This window comes from Vicugna pacos, chromosome 28 (genome assembly GCF_048564905.1).
Source record: "Vicugna pacos chromosome 28, VicPac4, whole genome shotgun sequence".
In the NCBI taxonomy this organism is placed as follows: domain Eukaryota; kingdom Metazoa; phylum Chordata; class Mammalia; order Artiodactyla; family Camelidae; genus Vicugna; species Vicugna pacos.
In genome coordinates, this window is record NC_133014.1 from 11,613,227 (window position 1) to 11,626,197 (window position 12,971).

General features: G+C 49.6%; 1 protein-coding gene and 1 long non-coding RNA gene across 4 annotated transcripts in view; one reads left to right on the top strand and one right to left on the bottom strand.

Annotated features, from left to right (window-relative positions):
- RPIA (ribose 5-phosphate isomerase A) overlaps positions 1-12,800 on the bottom strand; it is a 31,646-nt gene extending 18,846 nt beyond the window's left edge. For all 3 annotated transcript variants that reach the window (XM_072951499.1, XM_072951500.1, XM_006203819.3), the window contains exons 1-3: positions 12,474-12,800; positions 7,232-7,292; positions 5,151-5,206 (exon numbers count right to left, since the gene is read on the bottom strand). In XM_072951499.1, coding sequence (XP_072807600.1) covers positions 5,151-5,206; positions 7,232-7,292; positions 12,474-12,758 — 402 coding nt within the window. In that variant the 5' untranslated portion in view covers positions 12,759-12,800. The remainder of the gene's footprint in view (positions 1-5,150; positions 5,207-7,231; positions 7,293-12,473) is intronic.
- Positions 131-6,072, top strand: LOC140690009 (uncharacterized). The gene is made up of 2 exons (XR_012065196.1): positions 131-507; positions 5,807-6,072. It is a non-coding gene; the product is annotated as an uncharacterized lncRNA (long non-coding RNA).
- Positions 12,801-12,971: the final 171 nt, after the last annotated feature.

Genomic DNA, 12,971 nt, shown 5'->3' on the forward strand with positions numbered 1-12,971 from the left:
ACGTCCTGTGTGTTCATCTAGACAGTAACCAGAGTATGAGACACATTCTACAGACGCTTGTCACCCTACAGCAGTTAGGGTCAGGAGTCCAAAGCTGGGTAAATAACCAATCATTCTGAGATCAGTCTAGAAGGGATTACCTAGTACAAACTCCTGTGTTAAGAAAAGAAATGGATGCTCAGAGGTCACAGTGCTAATTAGGGACAGAATGCAGACCAGAAATACACTGTCCTCCTGTTTAGGGAGTAGGAAGGAAATTAGGAAAGGAATACAGAGGGAACGTAGAAGAAAAAGGAAAGGAAAGGACAGCCCCCGCTTATAAATACAGGAACTGACATCATCCTACGTGACAATGGTAACATGCTATTAACAGTAACAGTTTTAAAAGGAGTTCCTTGGCTTTCCCTCCTCCACCTGAGATGGCCCTGCCTCCTCCCAAGCGCCAGCCCCTGCTTTCCAGGAAGCCCCCAGTCCCCGGGACAAGCAGTGCTCGCCTTCCTCTAAAAGGTGCGTTATCTCTACCTCTTCTCTACCATATATTTGTGAAAAAAAAAAAAAAAAAAGACACACGTAAGGCAGCATTTATTCATCCAACAAACCCAGAGTACCCACTAAGAGCCAGGCACCACCCTGGACCCTGGCAACAGAGAGTAACACCCCATGCACAAGGAGCCGCACATCCCTTTAGAAACATACAACCTCAGTGATCACCACGCCAAGTGAAATCTGCCTGTTCACTGCCACCACCTGCCACACGCCGCAGTACCTGCCCAGAGTCTGGCACACGAAAGGGGCCCAGTAGATCAGCTGTCTACGTTGTGTGGCTGGGCGGCCTGCTGTGACCTCCCTGCCCCACCACGGGGCTCTCACCTTCCCAGACAATGAGCAACAACAGAACACGATCTCATCTCCCTTTAAACAGTCTGCCTCCCCGTTCACAATGTGGAGGACCCTGTACAACGACCTCGAGGACTCCACTGGGGTGGGACCCTTCAGGCCTGCTTCCACCAGCAGGTCCTCCAACTCTCCCTTCTTCCCATCTTTGCCTGGACTCCCCACAAGGCCCCTGCGAACGGCCCTGCACACAGAAGTCATAATCACAAGTGGCATGAGCTTCGCCCTTCCTGGGTGTTATGGGCTGAATTGCGCTCCCCTGAAAACAGACATGTTGGGGTCCTAACCCCCAGTGCCTATGAACGTGACCTTATTTGGAGACAGGGTCTTCACAGAGGTCATCAAGTTAAAGCGAAGTCACGCAGGCAAGCCCTAACCCGCTACGACTGGCATCCTTAGACGGGGAATCTGTACAGAGACAGGTGCACAGGGGGAGACGGCTAAGTGAACACGAAGGCAGAGATCAAAGTGATGTGTCTACAAGCCAAGCAGCGCCAGAGATGGCCAGCGAACCACCAGAAGCTGGGAGAGAGAACAGACTCTCCTCCTTAGCCTCCAAGTGAATCACCATCTTGATCTCGGACTGCTAGCCTCCAGAACTGGGAGACAACAAATTTCTGTTTTTCAAGCCACTCAGTCAGCAGCTCCGTGTTACAGCAGCCCTAGGACACAATATACCGAATTCGACACACAGCCCTACTACTGTGGGGGACAGACCCGTCACGGCTCAGCCAGCACGACTGCGGCCACAGGTGCTCGACAGGATCGGTGTCTCCTGGACACCAGACACCCCAAGCTCACCGGCTGAGGGGCTCCTGAGGGTGAGGGGCAAACACCCCTGTCTGTCCGTCTCTTCCAGCTCTTGAAAGTGCAGGGAGTAGGAAAGCTAATGATTAGCTTGTCCTTTAGAAACAAAGACAGGAAGCAACGCCTTACTGCAGTCCCACAGCTGGCGCCCTCACAGGCTTCTCGTGGTCAAGCGCGCAGCGTCAGGCAGGCTAGCGCTCCTGTTTCTCATCAGCTTCACAGTAAAACCTGAAAGTTTTGCATTTTCCCTTCAATCACCTAACAGAGGTAGACTGAAGGCCAGTGGGAATAAACACTGGTTTTTTAACTTTAAAGGGAAAATCTACAAAAATTCTTTAAATCCCTATGGATTTACTTGTTTAAGAGGTAGAGAAAATGATTTTTGTTTGTCGTTTTGGTTTCCTTTCAGTCACTTCAGGAGACTGCATCTGGCTAAACTTCACACAAAATGAGGGGGGAGGGGAACAGTAACTGTGAACAAATGAGTTTCTAAAAGTCCTGTGAACTGTGAATGACTCCTGCACCTGACCAACTAGAATTGGCCAGCGTTTTCCAGCCTGGGGTTATTAATGACTATGGTTAAACGGTTAAGTAACATGGTTATTAATCACCATCATCACACATAGGTGGGTCAGGAGGATGCTATCTTAAAGACACAGGATCAAACTTCCAATTTGAACACCTGTATTTAGCTCAGCTCTTTCCCAAAAATCTCTGTAAAAGTACAATAGAGGAATTTTTCTTAAAAGCATAAAGCAAAAAGAAGAAAAGAGCAACAAACTTAAACGTAGACCACTGACGGACAATGGTAAATGGCAGAAATGAGAAAGAGAAACCCTGAGCCAGCACTGGAAAGAGCTAAGAAGTAATCAAATAAACAGCACAGAACCTCTCAAGAGGTTCAGGACTCAGCAGCAACGTGAACTTCAGAAAGAGGACATGACAGCGGGAATGAAAAAGGGAAGACTGGCTGAAGGGTTATTTAAGACCCTGTTACAGCTCCGTGTCTCTCCCCACTGCTCTCAAAGCAGCATGTTTATTCTCTGGAGAAGGTCAAACAGCAGGTCTCCAGACTGGGCTGCCTGGCACCACCGGAGATAAGGGCTCTACATCTGCGAGCTTCTGCTGCGCAGCAGCTACTCCAAACCTCAGAGGCTGAAAAAAACAAGTATTTGTAATTCTTATGACTCCACGGACTGACTGGAAGTCTCTGGTCTGGGCTTACTCACACGCCTCTCGTCCTCCAGGACAGAAGCCAAGGCCTGTTCACATGGCAGTAGAATGATTTCAGCAGCAAAAGGGCCAAGCCCCAAAGCAAAGCACTTCTCAAGCCACTGCTGGCAGTCCACTGGGCCACGTCCCATGGGCAGAACAGTCACACGATCAAGCCCCGAGTCAAAGAAATACTGCAAAGGTAGCGGGCACTTCTTTCCCATCTACCACAGGTCCTACGCTGAAAACGGAATTAACAGCAAGTTTATGTTTAGAATTACAGCAGGTGTCTGATAGCCCTCTCCTCCCACTTGGCTCCCAGGACACAGGCAGCCACACGTACCCCTCCTAAAAGGGGAGGAAACCCGATCAGCCAGAGGAAAGAAAGATGATCTGACATCAGGAGCTTCCCAAGATGAGAGCTTGGCAGACAAGATGAGGACAAAGACCACCCTATCCTGAGAGCTAGCTTCCAATCAGCTTCTTAGCCCTCCAGCCTTCAAAACGAGCGGAAAGCTAAAAAGCCCCAGAATAAGAAATGCTGGAATTAAAAAAAAAAAAAGGCCAAAGCATTCTAATAATATCTGACTCCGCTGGTTGTTTATATGAGTATTCATGAAAACTCAGAATTACATGTAAAAGAAGGTAAATTTTTTTGTACATAACATATCTCCAACAAACTTTAAAACACTTTGAGGAAGCAGATACAGAAGGAGAAAAAAATCTTAGAACAAAAGCTTTCAGGAAAACAAATAACGGGCAGAAAAAGAAGAGTAATCGCAGCGCACTGCACAGCCCGGCTGTAGTGTGGACATCACGATCCTGCGAACACCGAGCAAGGCCTTGGCACAGTGACTGCACCGGACGACTGGGAGAAGGGCGTGCATGAACTGCGAGAGCAAGGAGGGAAAAGGCGCCAATGTGCATCTTCCCTTCATCCATTCAGTGTAGAATTATGACCTGAAGGTGAACACATTTTTTAAATTACAAGAAAAGCATGTAGTTTCTAGACTTTGGAGCAAATATCCCATCAGCTAAAAAGAGCTTTAAAAGCACAGCTGTCTGAAGAGCAAGAAATGGTGGTGGTCAGGGGTGGGGAGGGTGAGGGGAGTGTTTTGCTTTTTAATAAAAAGATTTGATTCTTCAATTCATGTATTTGTGTAACTTTAATTAAAAATAAACACCAACATCAAATATACTAAATAAGAAATAAAGATGATCAAGTCACTTGGAAAAATTAGGCACTAAGCTTTTTCAAAAGACCAAGACAAGTCACCAGAACCACTCTGACTTTGAAAGCGTCTCCTCAAGACAGCAGGACTTCAAAAGCAAAAGAGGCCTGTAAAACCTCTTTCATTCTCTGGCCTGAAGCAGGAATGATGGTACCGTCCTCCGCCCCGGGGCGCCCGCCCAGCTTGCCTGGCGTCTCCAAGACATGTAGCGGCGAGGAGGCTCTAACAGCAGGCACCACCCTAACTTCCCAGCCCGTCCACCCGGAACCCTCCTCCACGCCCTGCTCGGACAGGCTGGGCACACACCTGGCTTAGAAGGAAGCTCGGCCCCTTCCCCAGAGCTGCCTGCAGGCTGCCAGTGCTGAGCTCCAGGAGTGAGAGTTTCTGTCCCAAACCAAGTCCACAAACTCACAGGAGCACCAGCCACCGGGAGTGCCAACCTTCAAGCCCAGGTGACAGTATCACCATGAGGAATCCAACGAGAGCTCACACACGTGCCTCTCCCCACGATGGCCAGGTGAGGGACGGGGCTCTACCTGGGCACCTCTCTTCCTCCCAAGTCTACTCTGCCCGTATCTTTCCCTGTATTTAACTGGCTCCACTGTTTGCCTTCACCAGCCCCTACTATTTTACGGTGAAAGAGCATATATTAGACATGGACTCAAAACACCATACCTGCGCTCCTGACACATCACTTAATGGCCTTTAGCCTCGGTTTTTCCATCTATAAGTAGAGACAATTCTCCTTGAGGACACAGTCCACATGGTCTCTATCGACTCCAGGGTGCCTTACACAAGACACACTGAACTATTCGGAGGGAATAAATGAACGCATCGAAAAGCACGCTTCTGAGGGGCAGTCCCCAGCCAAGAAACCCCTCTCCGGCTTCCGGCTCTCCCACCCGGGACAGCCCCAGCGCGCAGCCAGAGCCCCAGCCCCACATCCGCAGGGACCAGAAGATTCAGCGGCAGCCGCCGAAATGCAGAGGGCAGCGCAGGCCGTACCTGGAAGGAAGTGGGAATGCAGACGAGGTTCAAATTCTCCTGTTTCACTCTTTCAGCTGTGGAGACAAAAGCCGGGTTGGTGGTTTTTCACTCTCCTCACCTCATTTCCCTTTGTCACATGCACATTTGCTCAAATCCAACAGAAAAGGTCTAACCACCCCCCCCCACACACACACACAGGCGCCTTTCATTCTTTGTCCCCACCCTCGGTGGAAAAGCTGGTGAACAGACTTCATGTGTCACGAGACAGGGAAAGGAAAGCCTGGGGAGGTGACTGCTAACCAGGGAGAGAGGACTGGCTATGTCAGGATTTGCTATTACGTGCCTGACAGTATTCAAATGAACTTTGTACATATGAACTCTTTTAATCTAGCCACCCAAAGAGAATTTACAACTATTATCCCCATTTTACAGAAGAGGAAACTGAGGCACAGAGCCGTAAAGGAACTGGGTGGTTACACAGCTGACAAGTGGCAGACCTGGGATCTGATCCCAGGCAGCCTAGTGCCACAGTCTTGACCACTTCCCTCAACTGCCTTTTATAGAAAAAAAGCTAGAACTTGACTTTTACATTTAGTGAAACATATAATCATTTACAGACCCCAGAGGGTGGTTAAAGAGGGCTCATTTATTCATTTCGGATTTCTACCTTTCAGGAAAACGTGACTTAAACAAAAAGAAAAGTCTCAAGGCATATGGACAAAGAAGGTGGCCTGTCATTTCAGTAAACAAAGGATCCTGCGGCCATCAAGTCATCAGCCACTGCAGCCGCCCCAGGCGGTGCAACCCAAGAGGATTCTGGATGGAGAAAAACACAACACTGGCCTTAGACAGTTAAGATGCACATCAAAGGAATAATTTCATTAAGCCCAGACTCTTGTATCCGCCCATACACAGAAAAGCAGTAAATCCATTACCATGAGATGTCTGGTTTTTCTTTAATTAGCAATAATCTTTTGATGTTTGACTGCATGGTTCTTTTTGCAAAACTCCTGTATATCCAGCTCCTCCTTTACCTCTTCTTAACATTCCCTCTAGAGCGGTGTAGGAGGCTCGGTCCCAGGCGTCCCCTCAGTAATGCCCCGAATCCCCAAGTAAAACAGGACTCTCCACTTTCAGGTAGCACTTTTTTCTTTCCCCCTCCAGTCGACAGGGAAAAACTATCTTATTAAAATTTCAAGTCTCTTTAATCACTGAGTATGCACCTTGGGAGATTTAGATGCCACTCTTATGAAATCCACAGTAATTTCCTGTGTCCTAAAATCCTCCACACGCTCGGTGCTGCGGCAGAAAGTTGTGCAAAACACTAAGGTCCCTATGAGGCCAAGGAGAAGGGTTCCAGAAGCCATCACACCCACACCACAGTCTCTCCTCAAAGACGCAGCGCTCGGTTCCTGGGCTGTCTCCCGCACTAGATCAGCCTTCAGGCAAGCCTCTCCTCTGCGCTTTGTTCCCCCAAACAAGAGCAGGGCAGTAAAACCTGTTGAGCAGCCATGGGCCGATCATTCGATCATTCGATCATTCGTGAGCCCAGAGCCTCTCCTGAGCCCAGAGACACCGAATCAGAAGGAAGTCAGCACCTGCGGGAGCCAGCCCCCAACTGCAGGCGTCTCACCTCCCGGAATCCACTCCAGGTCACAGAAAGGGCGAGCCTGCGTGGGCCCCGGTTTGTTTGTTTGAGGAGCCCCAGCTCTGCAGGGCGTGCCTCGGGATCCAAGTGGACACACACGCACGTAACAGCACTGATGATTCCAGTTCTGTGGAGACCTCACCATGTCAGCTCCTCCCCTCCAGCTCGGCAGAGGAAACTAAGCCAGGGCACCCCCCAAGCTGGCTGAAGAGGCCCAACAACCCCACTCAGGGAAGACCAGGCACACTCACCTGACCAGGCTCCACGCTGCTGGCACCAACCTGGGCAGGTGCCAAGCCTGTGCCCCACTTCATCCCCCTCCACGTCCCCACCCGAAGCACCAAGGAGGCAGCCCGGGAACATACCTGTGTCCCACTTCCTCCTCCACCTCCACGGCCCTCCCCTGCCCCCTACCCGACCCGAGCATCCAGCAGACAGGCTGGGAACATACCTATTCGCTGCACAGCGTGGACAATTGTAGAACCGCTTCCAATTCCCAGCACTTGGTTATTCTGTCAAGAAACGGGGAGAAAAACACAAAACGTATTAATACCATATCCTACTCCCTCTTCAGCCCACTTCCTAGAGCTGTAAATTAGGCACAGCAATTCACCAACACCAGTGCAAGGCGGGGACTGTGCCCACAGGCACATAATCACTGAACCTCAGAGCTGCACTTTATCCTGGGGCCCAGAAGCTATTTATCAGCAGAGCCTCCCTCCTTTCATCCCTGACTGTGGCATCACCATTTCCTCCTGGTAAAAGATCAACTGAGGCACATTACAAACTCTAGGAAGTTTATCTGAGCAAAAATCAATTCGAATCGGGCAGCATCCAATCTAGCAGATAGAAAGGAGCTCAGGAGCTGTACAAAATGAAAGACTTTTATAGCAAGAAGAGGGCGGAAACGAGGAAGTTACACCAGGCAAAAAAGCATGTTGGTTACTGTAAGGTTACTTCCCTTTAGGGGATGGCAGGCATCTACCAGGGAGACAACCTAACTGCGCTGGTCAGGCCACTCTGATCGACTGGGTTAAGATTCCATTTCTGGGAGAGACAAAAGGGTAATAAATAAGCATCGGTCTGGTGACGGGGGCTTAGCAGGAGCCACTCCACCTTGGGTCTGTTGTTTTTAACACTCCCTACATCCTACTACACAAAGGCTTACAACACTCAGCAACTTAAGTCAGCCTCACAGAAACGGTCTGTAGATAAACATTGAAAGATTCCTGGCCAACCCCAGGGTAGGGTAATCAGAAAGGAGAGACCCTAGAAAAAGACAGAGCCCAGATGTACACTACGAGCAGAAAACAGAGGTTTCTGGCTTCAGTGACTTTTCACACAAGTTTAAAATCTAGAAGGCAGGGGACTGACTACCGTCCCCTTCAAGTTGGTGGCATCAGAAGGAACCTCAGAGACACAGCAAGTCTATCATCCAGAGCCCCACCAAAGCCAACAGAAGAGGGGGGAGTCTGAAGTAACCTCTAGACAGCAGATCACAGCAGCACTGTCCAACCAGTCCCAACGGGCCCTCATTTTGCAGGAGCCTGCTTCAGAGAGTATGGGAAGAGGGCAAAGTTGAGAACATGAAAGAGCCTTCATCTGCCACGGGAAGGACTTACTAGATGGAGAACAGTCCATGAGTAAAAAGAACAAGAGACAGGCGTCATACTACTGCGCCTGCCATCTCAAGAAAAGGGGAAGGTACTCGGAGTGGACCAGGGGCGGAGTTGGGCCCCAGGCAAGGTCAGTTAGACCACAAACAGCAAAACAAGGTCAGGGTACAAGCAGCCAGGAACTCATGTGGGGCTGGCTCCTAAGCAACTTCCTGGGAGTGAGCTCCCACCTGCTTAGGGCAAAACAGCTACAAACCCATGCACTAAGCATCTACCAAGGAGACTTATAAATGTTAATATAAGTCAAACCTCACAACAACCCCTTGTGCCCTCAAGGCCCATTACCCCACTTTAGAGATAAATTCAACACCCGAAGGAAAAATTTAAGACTTAGAAAGAGCAAAAGAGATGATTAGATACCCTTTCAATGAAATGCTGGAGTCCACAGGCATTAGCTGATCCTACAGGGTGTGTGCCTTTGCAAATTCTTGTCCACAGAAATGCAAATTGTGTTTTGAGAGATCCAACTGCTACCCTATAGCTCTTGGAAATTTATCTTGGGTTTTTTTTTTAACATTTTTTTTTATCTTAGAGATTTATCTTAACATTCCTTCACTGCATACAGTTTTATGGTTTTTTGGTTTTTCCTGTGAACTGGTTAGAACATCTTTTCCAGTTCCCTCATTCATTTAATAAGTCAAACAAAATCTCTGATACATATTTATTTTACAAATATCTTGAGTTTACCTTTAAAAAGAAAATCATTGTTCAACAATGTCAATTACCCCCCTACACAACCTCACTTTGAACAAGCAACTTCAGGAAGTTCAATTTGCTGAAACATCATTTCATTTTGAATTTCTTAGAATTCCAGCAACTAATTAACAATGAAGCCCACAGTGAAACTTCCTTTGTGGAGAGCTGCTGCCAACACCCCGGGACAAAGGCCACAGGAGTACTCAAGGCCAGCCCGTGGGCCCCACAGCTGATATGGCCCTTCTCCAAGTGAGACTACATCTCAGAGGAGAAAAGACTGGAAAGAATGACTAACAGGTGGACAGAGTTACAAAAAAGAACAAATCAAATGCTAATGTCCCCTGCCTATAGAGACAACCCCTGTGTTCCTGGCCTGATGGAAATCTCTTTTACTAGCTCAAAGTTCCAAAGACACCAAAAAACACCAAGGGGCCTTAAAACAGAGCCTCTGCCAGGCCAGCAGTCCACCTGCAATGATGTCCTCAAGAAGGTAATGCATCAAGTAGCCACTTAGCTACCTGGGCAAACCTCAACAGCAAGGCCTTCAAGAACAGTAAATGGTGTATCACAACCCAAAAACATGCAAAACAGCTGAATATCAGAAAATGTAAAAATCTTCAAGTAACGAGAAAACGTCTTGACTAGATAGGTTCAACCTGATCTTCACAGCTGACCTAAAGCTGAGCGCTCCAGCTCTACAGTAATTCAACAGCCTGATTCCTCATTACCCAGCTCTGCCACGTCACCCAGCAGGCAGGTGGCACAGAGATGAACTTGGGTGAGTCACACAAGCTCTGTGCAAGCCTTCTCCCAGGGGCCTACCAGGCCCAAAGCTCTTCAACCATGTGGTCCTGCTACCCCGGAATCAAATGACTGGCCAGGAATCAGTAACCTAGCCAAAGGCAGAGGTGGCCCAGCAGTAGAAGGCCGTCAAGCAGGCTCTACTGGAGGAGCAGGCCTCTCCTAATGGGCAATACTAAACCATGGGCCATTCGTGCAACATCACAACTTCACTCACCTGGTCCAGTGGGGTAACCTTGGAAACATCTCTTCTGTTGACCAACTGGAAACACTGCCCACCAACTTCTTCAAGCTAAGCCAGCCAAAGCCCAAAGCCTAGGCTCCAAAGAGAACCTTCCAGAGAGCGTGGCTCTGCATGGTGCCCCATTCTGCTTGACTGTGCTCCCGGAGACAGGCAGATCTGAGTCCAGAGTGGCTACCCAGAGGATTCAGCTGAGAACTCTTCAAGTTTTCCAACCACCCAGACATGGAAGTGGTCACCACACTGGAACATCAATGGGCTAGGAAATGGAAACCCTAGAACCCAGAGATCCACCCCACCAATAACCACACAACGTCCACCTTTGTGTCCACACTCCACATAATTCACCAAACATTTACCAGGCAGGCCCCACTGTGACCAACACTGAATGGAAATAAACTACCCTCAGGAGCTGACCCTTCAGGGAGCCTGGAGACACAAACACACACACACACACACAACCAGAACACAACACACCAGCATAAAGCTCCTAATAAATAAAGTGCTAGAGAATCAAAGAGAATTTTTCCTCCCCTTACAAGGCTAAGGAAAAACTAAAAGGAAGCAATGGCCTTTGAACCAAACCCTGAAGGACATGTATGACTTTAACAGACAGAAGCAGTGGACAAGAAAGAGAATTCCAGGTCAAGATTAAAACACACACCAATGCTAGTAGTCTGTCTTTTCTGATGATCTGGTGCCTGGGGGAGAAGGGAACAGAGAAGGAGACAAGGCTGTGGCCTTAAGGACGAGAACCAGAGCCTCTCAGCTGCGTATCCCCTCCACCAGGCTCACTACCTGCCTTGCAACAGATGCTCCAGATGTGTCACATGGAGGTTAGGATGAGGCTACCTGAGGGGCACTGTGTTAAGAGCAGATGAAAGCTTCAGAAGATGACAGTGCACCACTTGGGAGGTCAACAGAGGGGACAAGATAAGGGCAACTACAATCCTCCAGCCATGGGGAGAGCCCAAACCAGAAAAGTTGGAAGGTCAACAGGAAGGGTCAATTCTAAGAACATTCCAAAGGTGGAACCAACAGGACTTGGCACAAAACCCACCTGAACAAACTTACACAAGTGATTGAACAATTCATTTTATCCAGGCATTCTAAAATCTCAGCGTACAGTCCCAATTTTGCAGCTGAGGCACTGAATCCCAAAAGTAGAGCCAAATTACATGTTTCACATTATCTCTGTGAATTTCCATAGAAAATCCTATTGCTAACAAGACTTGGAACAAGTTACACCAGACCAGGCGGCCTGGAACTGTTGGAAGGGCACTGGAACAGGAGTCACTTGGTTTGGGTCCTGGAGGGCACTTTGTCATTTCTCCTACAGAACGCACTGGGGCCACAGGTTACCAACCAGGCTGTGGGAGGACCTATGTAGGCAAAATATCTTGTACACTAAAGCATTACCAAATAAATGTAAAGAATCATCATTACAAAGAAAAGGAAATCTGATACCACTTTCTAAGAAGTAGAAGAGAATGACAAAAAGCCAATAAAGCCAAGGAAATTCTACCTAAGGACAGAAGTACTGCACTTGGCTCCCAGCTAAACATTATAATTAGGATAATTAACTTGATTACTCACGGCAAATCCAATCAGGTTAAGAGACTCCACAAAGAGCACCAAACCCCACACTTAACAATTGGGGCCACGACCTCAACGAGTAACAGCTGAACATCTCCACGCCCCGACCTTAAAGTACAGGGTCCTGCAAACTTCAAGGGTCCACCCCGGCCCTGTCCAAAGTTGGTTTAAAGCCCAAGCCTTCCGCTTGGGCTCCGTCTCTCCTCCCTCTGGCGAGTACATTCAGGAGCCTCAAGAGCGGCTGCGTGCCCAGCTAAGCACCTCCCTGGAGTGAAATTTCAAAACAAATCCGCTCTCCACCGACTTCCCAGGGCAGTGAAGAGAAGTGAAGACCTCACTTCTAGCAGTAGCTTTCTATTTATTGATTAAAAAAAGCCACACGCCAAGTCCCTTCAAGCCCCACTCCAATTATCAGACACCACCGGGCTCCACTTTGCAAACTGTTATCCGGCCTGCCTAATGAGAAGTCTTTAGATAGCTCAACTTTTAGGAGGCTCGCACCCAACCATTTCCACATGTAAAAGGCCTTGAAGGAGCAGGTCTGAAGCCGGGTGACGTGCGCACCCTCTCCCCTCTCACGTAGCCCCCGCCGGGCAAGGAACTAGACGCACGCACAGAGCCCAGAACGCGCAGAAGGAGCCCACCAGGCCGAGCACAGGCGCCCCACGCTCCAAGCTGCTCACCTTCACATGGTTCTCCACGGCCGCACGGCCTGCCAGCTTCTTGGCCTCTTCTGCCTTGGACATCGTAGAGGGGGTCGGGCAGACGCTGTTAGTGTCCCCGCCGCTTGTACTGGTGCTGCCGACACCGCCGCGAGTCCCGAACTGCGCGCGTCCCAGAGGCTGCACGTGGGAACCCGGGACGCCCCAGCTGTTCCCGCCTCCGCCGGAGGCCGCGCCCCCGGCCCGCCCGGGCAGCGGGGCCAGGACCCGCCCGTAGAGGGTGCTGAAGGGCCCGGGGCGCTGCATCCCGCCACCTCGCCCCAGCCTCCGCCACGGTCCCGCCCTCGGCTCGGCCGGAAGTCTGATAGCGCACGTACTCGGTCCGCGTCCGCTGCAACGCGAGTCTTTCTGGGAAATGTAGTTCCTTGGCTTCAGTGGCCGGAAGCCGTGCCCCAGCCTGGACTACCAGCCCCACAATGCTCCGCAACAGAGTGCGCAAATCTCCTGCGACGGGCGCAG